At 40.6% G+C, this 21,447-nt stretch overlaps 2 protein-coding genes across 2 annotated transcripts; both read left to right on the forward strand.

Annotated features, from left to right (window-relative positions):
- The first annotated feature begins 6,177 nt into the window (after positions 1 to 6,177).
- LOC125160434 (olfactory receptor 7A17-like) lies at positions 6,178 to 7,188 on the forward strand. Its single transcript, XM_047849378.1, has one exon. It carries the CDS (start codon positions 6,220 to 6,222, stop codon positions 7,186 to 7,188), a length of 969 nt encoding a protein of 322 aa, XP_047705334.1. The 5' UTR covers positions 6,178 to 6,219.
- Positions 7,189 to 20,164: 12,976 nt separating this feature from the next.
- Positions 20,165 to 21,145, forward strand: LOC125160468 (olfactory receptor-like protein OLF4). Its single transcript, XM_047849432.1, has one exon. The coding sequence runs from the start codon at positions 20,177 to 20,179 to the stop codon at positions 21,143 to 21,145; it is 969 nt and encodes a 322-aa protein (XP_047705388.1). The 5' UTR covers positions 20,165 to 20,176.
- Positions 21,146 to 21,447: the final 302 nt, after the last annotated feature.

Here is a 21,447-nt window from a genome sequence, read left to right on the forward strand (position 1 = left end):
CTCTCATGTTTTGTCCCCTCCCTGCTTTTATAGCATTTTTGCTTCTCTTCCTTTATGTTCATCTCGTTTGTACCTTAAATTCCTCATATGAGTGAAGTCGTATGATATTTGTCTTTCTCTGACTGGCTATCTTAACTTAGCATAATACCCTCTTGTTCCATCCAGGTCGTTGCAAATGGTAAGATTTCTATTTTTCTGTTGTCAAGTAGTACTCCAGTGTATAAATATACCACACCTTCTTTACCCATTCATCCATTGTTGGACATTTGATCTCTTTCCATACCTTGGCTATTGTCTATAGTGCTGCTATAAACATTGGAGTGCTTGTGCCCCTCTGAAACAGCACACCTGTATCCCTTGGTTCAATAGCTAGTAGTGTAATTCCTGGCTTATAGGGTAGTTCTATTTTTAATTTTTTGAGGCATTCCCATATTTTTTTCCAGAGCGGCTCCACCGGTTTGCATTCCCACCAGCAGTGCAAAAGAAACCTTCTTTTATTGCATTCTCACTAACATCTGTTGTTGCCTGAGTTGTTAATGTAGCCATTCTGACTGGTGTGAGGTGGTATCCCACTGTGGTTTTGATTAGTATTTCTCTGATGATGAGTGATGTGGAGCATTTTTTCATGTGTCTGTTAGCTATCTGGATGTCTTCTTTGGAAAAGTGTCTATTCATGTGATATTCCCATTTCTTCACTGGATCATTTGTCTATAAGTTCTGTATAGATTTTGGATACTAACCTTTGTTCGATATGTCATTTGCCACATCTTCTCCCATTCCATCGGTTGCCTTTTAGTTTTGCTGATTGTTTCCTTCACTGTGCAGAAGCTTTTTACTTTGATGAGCTCCCAGTAGTTCGTGTTTGCTTTTGTTTCCCTTGCCTCTGGAGACGTGTTGAGGAAGAAGTTGCTGTGGCTGAGGTCAAAGAGGTTTTTGCCTGCTTTCTCCTTGAGGATTTTGATGGCTTCCTGTCTTACATTTAGGTCTTTCATACATTTTGAGTTTATTTTTGTGTATAGTGTAAGAAAGTGGTCCAGGTTCATTTTTCTGCATGTGGCGCTCCAGTTTTCCCAGCACCATTTGCTGAAGAGTCTGTCTTTATTCGATTGGATATTCTTTCTTGCTTTGTCGATGATTAGTTGACCATACATTTGTGGGACCATTTGTAGGTTCTCTGTTTTGTTCCATTGATATAAGTGTCAGTTTTTGTGCCAGTACCATACTGTCTTGATGATTATAGCTTTGTATTACAGCTTGAAGTCTGGGATTGTGATGCCTCCAGCTTTGGTTTTCTTTTTCAGGAATGCTTTGGCTATTCAGGGTCTTTTCTGGGCCCATACATATTTTAGGATTGTTTGTTGTAGCTCTGTGAAGAGTTATTTTGTCTTTACTTTGATAGGGATTGCATTGAATATGTAGAGTGTTTTGAGTAGTAACAACATTTTATAAATATTTGTTCTTTCTATCCAGGAGCATGGAATATTTTTCTATTTTTTTGTGTTCTTTGATTTCTTTCATAAGCTTTCTATAGGTTTCAGTGTATAGATTTTTCACCTCTTTGGTTAGGTTTATTCGTAGGTATTGTGTTTTTTGGTGCAATTGTCAATGGGATAGATTTCTTGATATCTCTGTCTTATTGCTTCATCATTGGTGTATAGGAATGCTCTGATTTCTGTACATGGATTTTATATCCTGTGCCTTTGCTGAATTCATGGATCGGTTATAGCGGCATTTTCGTGGAATATTTTGGGATTTCCATATAGAGTATCATGTCGTCTGCAAAGAGTGAAACTTTGACTTCCTACTTGGCAATTTGGATGACTTTTATTCCTTTATGTTATGTGATTTCTGAGGCTAGGTCTTCCAATGTTATGTTAAATAGCAGTGGTGAGCGTGGACATCCCTGTCGTGTTCCTGACACTAGGGGGAAATCTCTCAGCTTTTCCCCAATGAGGATGATATTATCAGCGGTCTTTCAAATACAGCTTTTCTGATCTTGAGGTATGATCCTTCTAACCCTACTCTCTTGAGGGTTTTTATCAAGAAAGGATGCTGTATTTTGTCAAATACCTTCTCTGTATCTATTGAGAGGATCATGTGGTTATTGTCCTTTCTTTTACTGATGTGATATGTCACAGCGATTGTTTTGTGGATATTGAACTAGCCCACATCCCAGGTATAAATCCCACTTGGTCATGGTGAATAATTCTCTCAATACATTGTTGGATCCAGTTGGATAGTATCTTGTTGAGGATTTCTGTGTCCCTGTTCATCAGGGAAATTGGGCTATAGTGGTCCTTTTTAGTGGGGTCTTTGTCTGGTGTTGGAATCAAAGTAATGCTAGCTTCACAGAATGAGTTTGGAAGTGTTCCTTCCATTTTTATTTTTTGGAACAGCTTTGAAAGAATAGCTGTTAACTCTTCCTTAAATGTTTTTTAGAATTCCCCTGGAAAGCCATCTGGCCCTGGACTCTAGTTTTTTTGGGAGATTTTTGATTACTATTCAATTTCTTTACTGGTTATGGGTCTGTTCAAATTTTCTATTTCTTCTGGTTTCAGTTTTGGTCGTTTATATGTTTCTAGGAATTTGTCCATTTCTTCCACATTGCCCAATTTGTGGGTCTCTACTTGCTTATAATATTCTCTTATTTTTGTTTGTATTTCTGCAGTGCTGGTTGTAATCTCTGCTCTTTCATTCTTGATTTTATTTGTTTGAGTCCTTTCCTTTTTGTTTTTGATCAAACTGGCTAGGGGCTTATCAGTGTTGTTAATCTTTGTTAATTTGTGATTACTGAAAGGTATGAATTTGATTCATATTGTTGCCTGTAGAGTTGGAGTTTCTGGTGGTGTTGCCTGGTCCTTTCTAGTGTTTGTTGATTTTTTTTCTCTTTTCTCTCCTCAGAGATCCTACCAGACATTTCTTGCTGGGCTAGTTTAGTGTCCACAAACTCCTTTAGTTTTTGTTTGTTGGGAAACTTTTGATCTCTCCTCTTATTTTGAATGACAGCGCTTGCTGGATAAAGGATTCTTGGCTGCATTTTTTTTTTTTTTGATTCAGCACATTGAATATATCCTTCTTCTCCTTTCTGGCCTGCCACGTTTCTGTGGAAAGGGCTCCTGTTAACCTGAACTGTCTTCCCTTATAGGTTAAGTACTTTTTTTCCCTTGCTGCTTCCATGATTCTTTCCTTGCCTGAGTGTTTTGTGAATTTGACGATGATATGCCTTGCTGATGGTCGGTTTTTGTTGAATCTAATGGGAGTTCTCTGTGCTTCCTGGATTTTAATGGCTGTGTCTTTCCCCAGATTAGGAAAGTTTTCCACTATGATATGCTCACATCAGCCTTCTACCCCTTTTCCTCTGTTTTCATCTCCTGAGACCCATATGATTTTGATGTTATTACTTTTTAATGAGTCATTGAGTTCTCTAATATTATATCGTACTCTTTTGCCTTAGTTTCCTTCTTTTTTTCTGCTTCATTATTCTCCATAAATTTGTCCCGTATATCACTGATTCGCTGCTCTGCTTCATCTAACCTCACCACCATGGCAAGCATTTGAGATTCCATCTCAGGTATAGCATTTGTTATTTCATCCTGACTATCTTTTACTTCTTTTGTGTCCGCAGAAAGGGATTCTATGCTTTTTTCAACCCCAGCTAGTGTTCTTATTATTGTGATTCTAAATTCTGTTCAGACTTCCTGCTTGTATCTGTTGATTAAGTCCCTCACTGTCATTTTTTCCTATTGATCCTTTGTGGCGAATTCCTTCATTTTATTATTTTGGAGTAAGAAAAGGGATTAATAAAGTAAATAAAAATAAAAATTAAAAAATTAAAAATAACACACAAAAAATAAAATAAAGGATTCTAGCTCTTAGGTTTGTTTTGGACTGGTTGTTATAAGAAGCTTGATAGAATAGAGAATGAAGGTAAAGAAAAGAAAAAAAATGGAAAAAAACTGAAAACATTTGAAATTTAAAAACATGAATACAACAAAGTAGAATAAAATGAAATGATGAAAATCAAATAGAATTTTAAAAAATTACAAAAAAGTAAAAAATATAATAGAAAAATTTAAAGAAAGATCTTTTTTATAAAGACAGAAAATAAAATAAAAAAAATTTCCCTTTGTTTCAACAGTGAGAAAAGAATAGAAAAAGAAAAATATTGAATAGATGGACCAGGAAACAGAATGAAATAAGATCAAAATTACATCCAGTTTCCCCTAGAAGTCAAACTATGAAGCACTTTATAGTCTGTAAACTAAGCAGCAGAGAGATTGGTCATGTTCCTCTAGATTGTGGTTGGCCCAGTTGGGCACTGCTTGGTGTAGCAACTCCGTTCTGCACTAGATGACTCTGCTTAGTTTAATGGGGTTGATCACTGTGGTGCATGTAAGTGCTTATGCGCATATGTGGGAGGGGAAAATGGTGTCAGCCAGCTACCCAGTCTCTAGTATCAGAACTCTGTGCTCTCCCTGACTGGCAATCAAGCACCCTTCCTTTGTCTCTGGCTTCTGTCCACTCCCCATTTCTCCACTGTCTGTGACCAAGCTGTCAGCTTGCCAGAGGATACCTCCCTCCCAAATTTTATCTCAGATATGGCAATGTTTACAAACTCCCCATTTCTGAGGGCCAAGCAGCTTTGACCCTCTCAGACCCTCAGGGGAGGGTCCACCAAGCAATGTCATGGTGCCCGCCCACCCTTGGTACGTTTGTGTGACCATGCTGCTGCAGATGCCCAGAGATTGTGGCCAGGTGTCCCAGAAAATGTTGGTGTGATTGTGTAGTAGCAACATTTCAGAGATTATGGTAAATCACAGCACCCATCTGGCACCAGGCTTCACCCTTACCATCCTAGTTCCAACAGCAGCAATGTGGCTGTTCTCCAGGGTCTGCTGGGACCTTTGCCTGCGGCGAGGCTGCACGGCCTCTACCAAATGTCCTCCCAGCAGAGAAATTGCCTCTCCCCGTGTGGCCTGAGGACCCCTCGGACCTTGCTGTCTGTTTCTGGGGATATGCCCTCCCCACCAGAGCTCTCCCAGGTATCGAGCTTTGGAGTTTCAGACTCTATGCTCCCCTGTTTATAGCCTCTTCATGAAATTGAAACCCTCTCCTTTCTCTCTTCTCCCTGTTTTTGTTCAGTCCACTCCTTTTCTTTCTCTCCAGCTGCTTTTTTGTTGGGCAGTGCTTCTCCTATACTCTCCCCCATCTCCATCCTCTCTCCACAAGCAAAAACAGCTCCCTGCCCTCCATAGCTTCTCTCTTCCCCAGTTCACCTCTCCACGCTGTGTACTTGCCAAATTCTGTGGTTCAAGTTGTGCAGATTGTTGTGTTATTCCTCAGATCAGCTTTCTAGATATGCAAGACGGTTTGGTGTTGATTTAGTTGCATTTCAGTGAGGAGAGAGGCAAAAAACCTTCCATGCTCCTCCGCCATCTTGGCCTGTCCCCAACATTGCCTTAGAATGTATCCACTGATACAGGAGGCTTTGAGCTCCTCTCTCTCTTATTTACATCCCACTCCTACACCCGTTGTGTTACCTGCTCTGCTCACAACTTTGTCTTTTATATTGCCTGATGGTTTTGGGTGAGCTCTTGACTCAAGGTCTTTGCACATGCGATTTCTCTGCCTTAACTGGTTTTCTCAAAGTTATCCACATGGTTCATGCATCCCTGAGTTTTCCAGCTCAGAAGCCCCTGATCAGTCATGACACAAAGGCAGGTTTTCCTTCCACTTAGGACTACTGTGTCCCGAACTTTTTTCCTTATTAGTTGTAACCACCACCTGAAACACCATTTATTCCTTTATTAATATTCTGTTCCTCCCTCTGACACACACACAAAGATGAGACTGTCTTGTTAAGGTGAAACACACATTCCTACTGCATTTGTGCAATGCTGTTAAAAATACTTGTCACAAGATAATGTGTTAGATTTTCTCGGGTGGAAAAAAAAAGGTCACAGGAAATTTATGGAGGAGAACATTGCTTTGGATAATTGTTTTGATTCAGAACAAGAATTGTGAACAATTTAAGACTCATGGAAAACATGGACATTTGAGAGTCCCTGAAATTTTCTGGTGTATATTCTAGATTGGTAGGGAGTGTGTAAGAATTAATGGATGAAGCATTTTGAAAAGACAGCATTTCTTGTAATTCTGTGATCATGCTGCTGTCTTTCCAATGTTCTTGTCTCTGTTCCAGCCATTTTCATCAATTACATGGAAGGAAGAAATCAAACTCATGTTACGGAATTTATCCTCTTGGGACTCTCAGACCAGGGGGCGCTGCAGTCACTGCTCTTTTGGCTGTTCCTGTCCTTGTACTTGGTCACCTTCACTGGGAACCTGCTCATGATCCTGGCCATTATCACAGACTCCCGCCTCCACACGCCCATGTACTTCTTCCTCTCCAACCTGTCCTTTTCAGACATCTGTTTCACCTCCACCACCATCCCAAAGATGCTGCTGAACATCCAGACGCAGAGCAGAGGGATCTCCTACAAAGGTTGCCTCAGCCAGATGTACTTTTTCATGCTTTTTGCAGGAATCGACAACCTCCTCTTGACAGTGATGGCCTATGACAGGTTCGTGGCCATCTGTCACCCATTGCACTACATGGTCATCATGAACCCCAAGTTCTGTGGCATCCTGCTTCTGGGATCCCTGTTATTGAGTGTTCTTGTCTCTCTGTTACATGACTTGCTGATTTTGCGACTCTCTTTTTGCACAGATCTGGAAATCTTTCACTTTTTCTGTGAACTTAAGCAGGTGATCCAACTTGCTTGCTCTGATACCTTCCTCAATGACCTGGCGATGTATTTGGCAAGTGGACTTCTGGGTGTTGTTCCACTCACTGGCATCCTCTCCTCTTACTCTAGAATTGTAGCCTCCATTTTGAGAATTTCATCAGTGAGGGGCAAGTATAAAGCATTTTCCACGTGTGGGTCTCATCTCTCAGTTGTGTTCTTGTTCTATGGTACAAGCCTTGGTGTGTATTTTAATTCTGCTGCTTCACAAACCTCCAGCACAGGTGCCATAGCCTCAGTCATGTACACGGTGGTGATGCCCATGCTGAACCCCTTCATCTATGGTCTCAGGAACAGAGACATCAAGCAAGCCCTGAGAAAGCTCTTTAGCCGAGAAACATTTTCTGCATATAGGATTCTTTGTTTCAGGATAAAGACTTGAGTAACAGGGCTTAAAACCCTAGAAGAGCTTGATCATGATATTTGTATCAGTTCTTAGGCTGGAAATGTGCAGTTTATATTCTTACCTTATTAGTTAGCTGAAGTTTTTCATACATCACAAGCAACTATTTTTTTTGTCGCTCTTTAAAGCTTATTTATTTTGAAAGGGAGAGCATGAGTAGGGAGAGCCAGAGGGAGATTGATGGAATATCCCAAAATATGTCCATGCTGTCAGCGCAGAGCCTGAAATGGGGCTCAGTGTCACAAATTGTACGATCTTGACCTGAGCCATCATCGAGAGTTGGACTCTTATCTGACTGAGCCACCCAGGAACCCCACTTCTGCATTTCTTTAAAATTGTTTAGGACTCTCATTAAATTCTATTGCATGGAGTTTTAGGAAAAAAATGCTCATGTATTCATTTTTTTTTTTCAACTTTTTTTTTTTTTTATTTTTGGGACAGAGAGAGACAGAGCATGAACGGGGGAGGGGCAGAGAGAGAGGGAGACACAGAATTGGAAACAGGCTCCAGGCTCTGAGCCATCAGCCCAGAGCCCGACGCGGGGCTCGAACTCCCGGACCGCGAGATCGTGACCTGGCTGAAGTCGGACGCTTAACCGACTGCGCCACCCAGGCGCCCCTCATGTATTCATTTTTTGAGAGAGAGAGAGAGAGACGGAGAGAGGGAAGGAGGGAGGGAGGGAGAGGGCAAGAGTGAGAGCGACAGCGAGAGCGAGAGCGAGAGCGAGAGCGAGAGAGAGAGAGAATGAATGAATGAATCAGAAGTAGGCTCCCAGCTCTGAGCCTCAGCACAGACCATGATGCAGGCCTTGAAACCATGAATTGTGAGGTCATGACCTGAGCCAAAGTCAGATGCTCAACCAATTGAGCTACCCAGATGCCTCCATTGCATGGGTATTTAAGAACATATACATAAAAAGCAAATTGAGTACTTATAATGTGATAGGAGGAGACAGTGGAGTAAATGTGAAATGGGTTTTCTCTGGGTTGAAGACAGGTATCTTTTAACATATCTACTTCTGGAGGAAAATCATTGAACCTATCACAGGTTATATACAAATTTCAAGGGTTTTATGTCAATCCTCCTTGGAAGGAGATCACATCCTGAAGAGCCAAAGCACCTGGAACCTTGTGTGATTAGTTTACAATAATCCACCTTCATTAGGCAGTCTCTAATTTTCCCTCACACATTCCTAAACGTAAATTAAGTGGGAAGGTAATAGAAATTGCAACCTCTGATTTGTCAGGCCTTGATGATGTCATTCTTGGTGATTTTCCCAGAGATGCGTTATTACTTTTCTTTTAATGTTTTGGTAGGCAGCAACACTATCTTGTGATATCCCTCAACACTTCCTACCATACAGACTCTTCACAAATGTCAAACACAATATGGCTTTTCTGCCTATTGCCACCTCCATCTTTTCTAATGCTGCATCCTAGAAATTAGCAGTGAGAGCAGGATACAATTATTACCTAACCTGTACTTTGTGAGACTGAGTAAGATGAATGTCTCTTGTTCACCTTCCCCAGAGTTCCCTACTTGGATCGTAAGGCATAATTGTAATTTTCTATTACCTGATTCACAGTTTTCCAGCTAAAGGTCCACAGGTCCTTTCAAACACTAGTATGCAGATAAATGTTCATGGAACTATCTCTCAAAACCAAAGACAAAAAGAAACAGGGAAAGCAAGAAGAAAGGAAGAAAATAAAAACAAAGGGATAAAGAATATTTGCCACTTTCCCTGGTATAATTCCTCTCATCTTGTCCAGTATCAAGTTATCAATTTTAGTTCAGACCACAGTCCTCATGAACCATTATAGGCTAACCAGTGCCATCACCTCAGAGCCTTTGGGTTGTGTTGGAGGAAAATGTAATGTCATTGTCATTTTACAGATTTCTGTCCGGTGTAAATGGTTCCATTAATTGAAGATCTGGGTCAGTGAACAGTCTCAGGACCGATAGTCAGGTTTATGACCCTTCATTGTGGTGACTCAGGTCAATCTTTCCTTCATGATTATTAGAGTTGGTTGTTTTCTTGTTTTTGTTTTTGTTTTGCTTATTTTGTTAGTTACACAAATCAGTTCTGCCATTTGTAAGCTTCCCATCAGTTTTGTTTCTTGGAGACACCATGATGAATTTGCCATTTGCAAACATCCAGGTGGCTCAACCAATGTTGATGAGAATGATTAATTCTTATGCACTATGAATAGCATACCTTGAATGGGTTTGGACTGCTGTCATGGCCTCTGGCAGTTCAGGAGGGCCTGAACTGAGGACAAAGGCATTTCAGTTTCAGAATGTCCATTGTAAGTTTGTCACATGGGAGAGAAGCTCTGTAGAACCTGTCAAAGAAGATATTATTTCCCTACCCAAGCTATTTCTCAATGATCTTATGAATTTTATGTTGTCTGAAGTTTTAGTTTGGGAATACTTTAGGGTTGAGGTATTGAATCACACATGATAAACCCATCACAATGCCCTTGTCTCCTTGTACTTTGGATTACTTCTTCTACATCATATTAAGCTATTTATGGCACTGAAAAAAAGTTTTAAGTTCATTTATTTGCTTTGAGAGAGAGTGAGCATGCCGACAAGGGACAGAAAGAGTGAGAGAGAGAAAATCCCAAGCAGGCTCCACACTGCCAGTGCAGAGCCCCATGTGAGGCTCAAACTCACAAACCATCACATCATTACCTCAGCCAAAAATCTAGAGTCTAACGCCTAACTGACGGAGCCACCCAGGCACCACCGAAGTTCTTTTAGAGTATGTGACTCTTTTGTCATACTTTTTGGTCAGAGTAAAAAATATATAAAATTTATCATTTTCAACATCTTGAAATAGACTTAAGTGCCATTAAGTACTTTCTCAATGTTGAGCCGCCACCACCTCTACCCATCTCCAGAACTTTCTCATCTCTCAACCTGAACGTTTTTCTCCTTGAAATCCTAAGTTTGTATTGCCCCTCTGCATAGCCCCTGGCTCCCACCAGCCTACCTTCTCCGTCTCAAACTGTTTACTCTAGGTACCTCAGGTAGATGTCATGGTGTGATACGGGTCCTTTTGTGTCTGGCTTCTGACACTTAGCCTTGTGTTTGAGAGTTTCACCCATGTTGTAGACTGTGCCAGAATTCCCTTCACCGTAAAGGCTGAATGCTGTTCCATGTCTGTGTTCACCACACTTTGTTCATCTGTGAGATTGTTGATGGACATTCAGGTTGTCTCCACACTTTTATTACTGTGAATAAATCTGTTATGAAAATTGGTGTAGAAATATCTGTTCTGGTGTAGAAATATCAATGCTTTACATTCTCTTGGGGCATGTAAGTAGGTATATAACCAGACGTGAAACTGCAACATCAAACGATAATTCTGGGTTTACATTATTGAGTCACTGGCACACTGTTTGCTTCAGCAGCTGTGTCCCTTTTTATTCTCATCAGCAAAGCACCACAGGGTTCCAATTTGTCCACATCCTCGCCAACACTCATCTTCTGTTTTAGTTTTCAAATAGCCGTCCTAGTGTGTGTGGCGTGGTATAACGCTATGGTTTTTATTTGCATTTCTGTAGTGATTAGTCATGTTGTGCATCTTTCATGTGCTAAGCAGCCATTGCTCTATATTCTTGAGTCCATTGTCTTTTCCTTTTGTGGTTTTCAAAATTATTTATATTTATGTTTTCATTTTTTATACATGTATTTTTTATTTTTTAAGTTTATTCGTTTATTGAGAGAGAGAGAGAGAGAGAGAGAGAGAGAGAAATCGCATGAGCATGAGGACGAGAGTGGCAGAGAGAGAGGGAGAGAGAGAATCCCAAGCAGGCTCCATGCTGTCAGTGCAGAGCCAGATGTGGGGCTCGAAGTCACAAACTGTGAAATCGTAGCCTTAGCTGAAACCAAGAGCCAGACACTTAACCAACTGAAGCAACCGGGATCCCCATTAGTTTTACTTTTTAAAATTTATTTAGAAGTTTTAATTCCTGTATAGTTCACATACAGTGTACTGTCAGTTTCAGGAGTATAATATGGTGCTTCACCACCTCCGTAAAACACCCAGTGCTCATCACAACAAGTGCCCTCCTTAATCCCCATCACCCATTTCTCCCATCTTCTTCCTTCCCCTCTGGCAACCAGAAACTTCTTCTCTCTTTTTTTTCTTGTGCTCATTTGTTTTGTTTCTTAAATTCCACATATGAGTGAGATCATGTGGTATTTTTCTTTCTCTAACTGACTTATTTTGCTCAACCTTATGCTCACTAGCTCCATCCAAGTCTTTTCAAATGGGAGGATTTCATTCAGTTTTATGGGTAATATTCCATTGTATGTCTATACCAGATCCTTATCCATTCATCTATCAATGACACTTAGGCTGTTTCCATTATTTGGCTACTGTAAGTGATAGTGCTGAAACCACAGAAGTGCATTTATCCCTTTGAATGAGTGTTTTTGTATTTTGGGGGTAATGACCCAGCAGTGCTATTACTGGATTGGAAGGTACCTCTGTTTTTTTTCCTTCCATGATTTTATTTAAATTCAAGTTAGCTACCATAGAGTGTACAATTGGTTTCAGGAGTCGAATTCAGGGATTCGTTGCCTGCATAGAATACATGGTGCTCATCACAACAAGTGCCTCCCTTAGTGCCCATCACCCATCTAGTCTCTCCCCCATCCACCTCTTTTCCGGCAACTCTCACTTTGTTCTCTGTGGTTACCAGTCTCCTATGGTTTGCCTCCTCCCTGTTTTTATCTTAGGGTATTTTTTTCCCTTACTCTAAACTTGTCTGTTCTGTTTCTTAAATTCCACATATGAGTGTAATCATATGATACTTGTCTTTCTCTGACTGACTCATTTTAGTTAGCATAATACTCTAGTTCCATCCACGTCATTTCAAATGGCAAGATTTTATTCTTTTTTTTTTTTTTAATTTTTTTTTTTCAATGTTTATTTATTTTTGGGACAGAGAGAGACAGCGCATGAACGGGGGAGGGGCAGAGAGAGAGGGAGACACAGAATCGGAAACAGGCTCCAGGCTCTGAGCCATCAGCCCAGAGCCTGACGCGGGGCTCGAACTCACGGACTGCGAGATCGTGACCTGGCTGAAGTCGGACGCTTAACCGACTGCGCCACCCAGGCGCCCCAAGATTTTATTCTTTTTGATGCTAAAGCAACAAGGGTCATTCTATTTTTATCTTTTGGAGGAAGTTTCATACTGTTTCCTACAGTGGCTATACCAGTTTGTATTCCCCCCAGCAGTGCAAGAGGGTTCCCCTTTCTCCACATCCTCACCAACAGTAAAAGTTTTATTATGGAAGTGTGGATTAATTGTATGGTACACCCGAAACTAATAGGACACTGTGTGTTAACTAACTGGAATTTAAAGAAAAGTTTTGCCTTTTTTCCCTTAACTTTAGAGAGAGAGAGTATGAGCAATTGGGAGTGAGGGGTGAGGGAGAGAGAGAATCCCAAGAAGCTTCCACGGTAGGTGCAGAGCCTGACTTGGGGCTCAGTGCAGCAACTCTGGGATCATGAACCAAACTGATGTCAAGAGTCAGATGCTCAATCAACTGAGACACACAGATGCATCATTACTTCCTTTCTAAAATTGAGTTGTTTGTTTTTTAAAAAGAATTCTTGAAATTCTGTACATACTTTGATATTAATCTATTATCAGGTGTGTGATTCACCAGTAGTTTCTCCATTTTGTGGGTTACCTTTTCATTTGGAAATAGTGCCCTTCAGTGCACAAATATTCTTGATTTTGGTGGCATAATTTTTTCTCTAGTTGCCTGTGTCTTTGGTGTTATATCCAAGGAATCTTTGTCAAATCCAGAGTCATAACGAGGTACCTTTATGTTTTCTTCTACGTGTTTATTTACAGTTTTATTTCTTATGTTTAGATCTGTGATCCATTTGGAGTCATGTTTGTAGATGGTAGAGCGAAGGGTCATTTCCATCTTTTTGAATGTGTATGTCCAGGTTTACATCACAATTTCTTGGAAAGAGTGTCTATTTACCATTGAAGTGTACTGGCAGTCTTGTGAAAAATCATTCACTTATAGATATGAGGATTTATTTCTGGGCTTTCTCCTATTCCATTGAGTTATATCTTTGTTTTTATTGTTGTTGTGAAAGCTGGTCATTTAAAAATTAAATTGTGGTAACTCTGAATATTTTATTTCTCTCCTCCCAACCATGATTTTTATTGAAGTATACTTTACAGAGTTGTATTAGTTTCAGTGTAAAATGTAATGCATCAACAATTCTATGCACTATTAAGTGCTCATGGAGATAAGTGTACCCTTAGTTCCCTTTATCTATCTCACCCAACCATAGCCACCTTTTCTCTGACAACCACCAGTTTGTTCTCCGTGTTAAAAGTCTGGTTTTTTGTTTCTTCTTTTTTCCATGTTTGTTCATTTGTTTTGTTTCTTAAATTCCACATAGGAGTGCAATCAAATGGTGTTTGTCTTTCTCTAACGGACTCATTTCCCTGAGCACTATACCCTCTAGGTCCCTCCAAGTTGCAAACTTACATAATTTTTATTATTATTTTTTGCTCTTCAAAGGGGTCCATTGATTCCCTATTTTTCCATCTACAGTTTTCTTAGACTATTGTAGTAGCAACAGTCCGTGTCTACCATTGTCTCAGGATGAGTTTTCCACAGGGAGAGCTTGATCCAGGACATCCCGTCATGATATCTGCACTGACATTCAGATATTTTCCTAAATTTGTGTCAAGCTGACAGCCAAAATATCTGCATCTCTGCTCTCTGAACGCTAACTGCTCAGGGTCATGTTTGAAATGTCATACTCGCCCCCTGATGACTGGTCATCAAGTATGAAGTATTTCCCGCATTGGCTGCCCAGATACTTCCTGTTGGAGTGCTCTTACCCCTTCACCCACACCAAGACTCGGGACAATTAGTAGGTTGTTTGTGCAGTCTTCACTCATCTCCCCTGGAAGAGGTGACCTGTGTTTGTATTCTCTTCATCAGGTGTCAGTGTCTCTTCAGGTTAGCACATTCATTTATTTTTATGTCCTTGCTCTGTGGAGACTGTGAACTCCTCAAGAGAAGGGACCATTTCTTACACCTTTCTTCCTTCCTGGGATGTAGTTTAGTGCCTACTGTAAAACAACTGCTAATGAAGTGTTAGTAAGATGCTTGAAGAAGCAAATGGTTGAGTGATGTTAAACAGACATTGCCTACATTGAAGGAGAAGGGAGAAGCAGGAGAAAAGAAGAAAGCTGTGGAGGCTGGGAGTTCCATGATTGTGAGCCAACAGAATGAGTACAGATGGGAGAAAGAAAAGATTTAGGGGACACAATTCTCCAAAACCAGAATTGTATACTTATGATGGGGTGCTCTGACTTATTAGTGAGAAGCTCCAAAGACAGGGGACCTCCTTCTGGGATAAGAGAGTTTAATGGGATAAGAGACAATCAGAGAATGCCAAGGCTGTGTCCCAACACTGGGACAAGTTTGCATTCTATCTTACTCTCCTAGCTCCAAAGACCCAAGCCTCTTACAGGGACAATAGACACAATATTATTTCATTAATGAGACTCATGGGAGTTTATTCCCTACAATTACAAAAATTGAAAATGCCTTTGCTGCACCCATGAAGGTAACTCCTGTAATCTCAGGTGATACGAGCATAGAGCTGTGTTTTCTAGAGACTTCCTGAGCGGGGCCATGTCTCTTCCCTTCCTGGGGACATAACTCCAACCACAGCAATCATCCATGGGAAAGACACGGTCATTGATTTCACATTGCTCAGTGCTAACATCTGGGTGAGCCACAGAATCTTCAGAAGTGCTGGAGAAATGTGTTATGAGTGGAGGGACCTCTTGTAGCTGATGTTATTTTGGGGGCATCGACAGGGACAATAAGTTACGGAGAGTTTAGTGATGTCAAGCCCTGCCCATAAGGCTTTGATTCTGGAGGGAAAGTCCAGATATACTAAACCATCTGTCCTCCAGAGTTAGTGCTTCATCAGTGGGCCTTCATGTTTCAACAGTCTTTCCTCTGTTTTCATTGCTGGTCCTTCCATTGTTGGGAGTGACTGTTTACTGTTATTGAACCATTTATTAATTGTCATTCAACAAGCATTTTTTCCCAGCAATTAATTTGTGGTAGACACTACTATTTATTCTATGAATAGCTAAATGACTAAGACAGTGTTTCTTCTGTCAGGGTACTCATTGTGTAAACAGAGTGAGAGTTGTAAAAATGAATAAATGTGATAATGAGAGGTTGCATTGAAATCTGGGGAAGTAGATCCCCAAAAGTTACCTCTTTATTTTATTTGTAATTGTTTTAAAAAAAGAAGAATCTTTCATAGGAGTCAGCAAAGGCTTTGCAGAGAAGCCTATAGGTGCTGAGCCTTGAAAGGGGTGTTGGAGTCTTTCCGTGGGGAGGAGGGGTGTGAGCAGTCCAGAAACAGCAGGGGAAGAATTTTAGAGATTAAAGTAGAGTGGGAGTTGTGCTGATGGGAACTAGAAACACTTCTTACCATCTGATCAGCAATCATAAGCATAGTCGATAAAATGAATCCAAGTGGACCTGGCTGGGTAGGCAGTAGTCAGATTAACAAACAATGTTATGTTTTGGCTAGAAGGTTGAAATTGAAATCTGAAATTAGTGAAGTGTAAGTGCAGGTTTTATGTCAGGGGACAGCTACGACAAGGTTTTCTCTAGGGAAAAACGACCCAGGTTATTGTGAGGAAGAAACTATTGCTGCATTCAGAGTGGGAGAGTGTTATTGAGGGATAGAAACAGCACCAGGCACAGAATGGGTCTCGGAGGGGTGGAAATCGTGAATCCAGAAATTCAGATGAATTTTTTCATTCATTCTTAAATGTTTACTAGAAACAATGCAGATACCGTATAGTCATCATTTCATTGAAAAATTTCAAAAACTGTACGTGGTATGATTATTTAATGTTACTGATGGGATGAGTTACTGACAGCAGTGACACTGGTCATACAGGGCACATACCAGACTCTTTGGGACAATCTCAGAACACGGTGTTTCCAAAGATTTTGCATTTCGTTAATAATTTTAGTTTTTAATCAAATTTAGTATTTGTGTAGTTTTATATTTACAGAACAAACCTGCTATGATCTTTAGAGGGTTCTCCCAAGCTCCCTTCCCAGTTTCTGCACTTATGAACACACTCTCTCTCTCTTACACCTGTTACTTTTAATTCTCATATCTGCTGAGCTTCCACACGCAGTGACTTTTTCCTCAGGCTTCCTTTGTTCTTGAAGCAATTGATAGCGTTAGGAGTAGTGGTCAGGCATTGCATTAAAAAATCTCCTTTTGGACTGGCCTTATTATTCTTTCTTTTCATGAGTAGAATGGGACATGGATGTTGGACAAGAAGACTAGAGAGGGAAAGAGGCATGCTCATTCCCTGACAGCAAGGGTTCAGACTATCAACATGACTAACTCTCATTGGTGTTGACATTGATATCCTGGCAGACACGGTGTTTGTCAGATTTCTCTTTCCCTTTTCTTTCCATCCTGTCCTCCTGTAGGGACTTTCTATGGGCAACCCCATCTCTAAGTAGTGGTGGTTATCTTCCACCTCCTTAAGAGTAGAATATTTCTGTAAACCATTGGTTCTCTACTGCACTCGAGATTGTGTCTTCAGTTATTTACATTATATACTCTGTGTTATACCCCAATACTACTTTATTTTGTTGCTCAGATTGTTGCAGCTGTGGCAATGGAGAGCTCCTTCAGTTACTGATATGTCCCTTTGGCATGTCTTCATCATTCTTGGCTTTTTTTGGGTGGCCTTTCATTACTGTCTTACAGGAAAAGATGCTTCAGATTCAGCTTATTGTATGTTCCTCTGGAGTTCTACAGTCAGTCATTTCTGCAAGGAGCCCTGTTTTATTTTATTGGAATATGGGATTAGATTCAAGATCTTGGTACCTGCTGTACTTACTTGTTGCTACCAGGGTCTCCATATTCCCTCAACTGACCTGGCAAGGAAACATATGAGTGTTCACTACTCAGTGTATATGCAGACATCCATACATGTGTCTATATGTAACCCTCTGTATTTTTATATAAAAATACAAAAGCTAAAGTAAGTTCATATTGATGGCTCTAAACTAATTTATTACCAAAGGACCATAAGAGCTACTCCACCTTGCTTACATGTGAAGTCCTAAACCAAATGTGATCATGTCGTTCCCACCATTTACTGTCCATTTCCTTATATGTTCAATTTCAGTGCAGGAGTATCAGCATTGTTAACAGTATCCTCTGGGACACATTTTATCAAGAATGGTGCAGTGTTTCTGTGCAGTTTCTTTCATGTCCAGTTTTACAGACTCTTCTCTTTTCCCAGATCTTGTTTTTCTACACTTTTTTTGCCCACCTGCTTCACTGAGATTCTGTCATACAATTATAATATAGTTAGATTGTTTTGTCACAGGTACATTCCATTGTAGGATTCCATCTGTCACCTAAGTTTTATGTTTGCATTGATTTATAATCTGCAACTTTACTGAATTTGTTTATTACTCTAACAGTTTTTCTTGTTTTTTTAATGCTTCTTTATTTTATTATTATTTTTAAAAATTTATTTAATGCTTATTTATTTTTGAGAGAGAGAGAAAGACAGAGTGTGAGCGGGGGAGGGGCAGTGAGAGAGGGAGACCCAGAATTTGGAGCAGGCTCCAGCCTCTGAGCTGTCAGCACAGAGCCCGACACATGGCTCAAATCCATGAACCTTGAGTTCATGACCTGAGCTGAAGTCGGACACTCAACCAACTGAGCCACCCAGGAGCCCCAATGCTATCTTTTTAAACGAAAAATAAGATCACCTTTTTGTGAAGAGAAACAATATTACTTCTTCCATTCTGATTTTGATGCTTTTTGTTTCCTTATTTTTCTTTCCTTTTTTTGGCTAGTTGCTCTGTCTGGAACTTGCAATATACCACGTTGCATAAAAGGTATGAAAAAAAAACATGCTTGTCTTGCCTTATCTTAAAGGCCACTCTCAATGTTTCACTTTGCAGAATGGTTTTAGAGGTGGGTTTACATATATGACCTATTTCGTGTTGTGGAAGTTTCCTTCTATTCTTAGTTACTTGAATGCTGTCAGTCTAAGGAATGCTCCATTTTGCCACATTTTATTTACCATCTGTGGACATACTTATGTTACCCTTTTTCTGTTAATATGGTGTATTACACTGAGGGAGTTTTATTGCCTTCCTGGAATAAATGCCATTTGGTCATGATGCATAACCCTTTTCTACACCATGATCAAAAGGCTGCTATGCTTGAACCGGTTCACATGAATATACCTTGGGATTATTGCTCTCTACTTTTCTTTTCTTGCAATGTCTTTTCATGGCTTTGGTATCAGTGCAATCCTGGCCCAATGGAATAAAGTAAGAAGTGTTTCCCCTTTGAATTTATTTGGAAGACGTTGAGAAAGATTGATGTTAATTCTTCTAATGCTGTGTGGTTCTTGTGGTGCTTAGCCATGACTGCTCCATTGGAAAGCCTACACAAAATGCAATTTTCCTAGAAGAAAGATGCTCTTTGGCTTATGGTGTATCCTGTCCCCTGCTTTCTAAAAAGCGGTGCTTCAGCTACAAGAGTATACAGTACCACAATAATGGAGAACTCTCTCTCTCCCTACCCTCACTTTTGTGTGTGTGTGTTTGTTTGTATGTATATGTGTGTATAGCTCAGTGAAGTACACACCCATAAAGCATTTACAGCAACCCGAAGCTGTCTTATGCAATAGAAAATGCAGAAATTAGAGCAGCTAGAGACGTAGAGTAAAGGTAGAAAGACCAAGAATTACGGAGGAATGAATTATGTTCCATTAGTGTACATTACATAAAATGTATCCTGTTTTAGACAGACATCATATATAACATATAAATATAAACACGACACTGAACGGTAGTGTCCACTGTCTTAGAATGTTTCTAAAGATGCAGGAGGCTTTGAGCTCTTCTCTCTCTTTTTTTTTTTTTTAATTTTTTTTTCAACGTTTATTTATTTTTGGGACAGAGAGATACAGAGCATGAACGGGCGAGGGGCAGAGAGAGAGGGAGACACAGAATCGGAAACAGGCTCCAGGCTCTGAGCCATCAGCCCAGAGCCTGACGCGGGGCTCGAACTCACGGACCGTGAGATCGTGACCTGGCTGAAGTCGGACGCTTAACCGACTGCGCCACCCAGGCGCCCCTGAGCTCTTCTCTCTTGTTTGCATCCAACACGTTCTCCCACTGTGTTACCTGTTCTGCTCACAACTTTTTCTTTGATGTTGCCTGATGGTTTCGGGTGAGCTCTTGACTGAAGGCCTTTGTGCATGTGATGTATCTGCCTTAGCTGGTTTTCTCAAAGTTATCTGCAAGGTTCATATATCCCTTAATTTTCCAGGTCAGAAGCCCCTAATCAGACTTGATACAATGGCAGGTTTCCCTTCAACTTGGAACTCCTTTGTCCTGAATTATTTTACTTATTAGTTGTAACCACCACTTGAAATATCATTTATTCATTTTTAAATAATCTATTTTCCTCCCTCTGACTGACACACACACACACACACACACACACACACACAAGACTTGGTTTTGTTCAGGTCAAACACACATCACTACTTTTTGCAATGCTTTTGATAATACTTGTGACAAGATAATTTGCTATTTTGTTGGTGAAAAAAAGGTCTCAGGAAGTTTATGGAGGAGAACGTTGTTTTGAATAATTGTTTTGATTAGGAACAAGAATTGTGAACAGTTTCAGCCTCACAGAAAACAGGGAGCATGTGAGAGTCCCTGAAATTTTCTGGTACATATTCGAGATTGGTAGGGAACTGTGTAAGAATTAGTGAGTGTGTCATGTTGAAAACACAGCATTTCTTTTCATTCTTTGATCACTGCTGATGCCTTTACAAGGATCTTGTCTGTTCCAGCTGTTTTCATCAGTTACATGGAAGGAAGAAATCAAACCTGTGTTACAGAATTTATCCTCTTGGGACTCTCAGACCAGGGGGCGCTGCAGTCACTGCTCTTTTGGCTGTTCCTGTCCATGTACCTGGTCACCTTCACTGGGAACCTGCTCATGATCCTGACCATTATCACGGACTCCCGCCTCCACATGCCCATGTACTTCTTCCTCTCCAACCTGTCCTTTTCAGACATCTGTTTCACCTCCACCACCATCCCAAAGATGCTGCTGAACATCCAGACGCAGAGCAAAGTGATCACCTACGAAGGCTGTCTCAGCCAGATGTACTTTTTCATGCTTTTTGCAGGATTAGACACCTTCCTCTTGACCGTGATGGCCTATGACCGGTTTGTGGCCATCTGTCAGCCACTGCACTACATGGTCATCATGAACCCCAAGTTCTGTGGCATCCTGCTCCTGGTATGCTGGTTATTGAGTATTTTTAACTCTCTATTACATGACTTGCTGATTTTGCGACTCTCTTTTTGCACAGAGCTGGAAATCCTTCACTTTGTCTGTGAACTTAAGCAGGTGCTCCAACTTGCTTGCTCTGATACCTTCCTCATTGACCTGATGATCTATCTCACAAGTGGACTTCTGGGTGTTGTTCCACTCACTGGCATCCTGTTCTCTTACTCTAGAATTGTCACTTCCATTTTGAGAATTTCATCAGCAATGGGCAAGTATAAAGCATTTTCCACGTGTGGGTCTCATCTCTCAGTGGTCTCTTTGTTCTATGGTACAAGCCTTGGGGTGTATCTGAGTTCTGCTGCTGCACAAAACTCCAGAGAAAGTACAATAGCATCAGTCATGTACACAGTGGTGACGCCCATGTTGAACCCCTTCATCTATGGTCTGAGGAACAGAGACATCAAGCAAGGTCTGAGAAAGCTCTTTAGCCGAGAGACATTCTCTGCATATAGGATTCTTTGTTTCAGGATGAAGACTTGAGTAACAGGGCTTAAAAACCTAGAAGAGCTCCATCATGATATTCATTTCAGTTCATAGGCTGACAATCTGCAGTTTATCTTTCTACAGTATTCGGTTGCTAGAAGTTTTTCATACATTGTGAGCAACCATTTCTTCTGTAGATTTTTTTTTAAAAGGAATTTTTTTTCAACGTTTTTTATTTATTTTTGGGACAGAGAGAGACAGAGCATGAATGGGGGAGGGGCAGAGAGAGAGGGAGACACAGAATTGGAAACAGGTTCCAGGCTCTGAGCCATCAACTCAGAGCCTGACACGGGGCTCGA

The sequence above is a fragment of the Prionailurus viverrinus genome, chromosome A2, assembly GCF_022837055.1.
Source record: "Prionailurus viverrinus isolate Anna chromosome A2, UM_Priviv_1.0, whole genome shotgun sequence".
Classification (NCBI taxonomy): Eukaryota; Metazoa; Chordata; class Mammalia; order Carnivora; family Felidae; genus Prionailurus; species Prionailurus viverrinus.

Excerpts from the sequence above, each read along its gene's own strand:
- LOC125160468 (XM_047849432.1), top strand. The coding sequence starts at position 20,177 with ATGGAAGGAAGAAATCAAACCTGTGTTACAGAATTTATCCTCTTGGGA.
- LOC125160434 (XM_047849378.1), top strand. The coding sequence starts at position 6,220 with ATGGAAGGAAGAAATCAAACTCATGTTACGGAATTTATCCTCTTGGGA.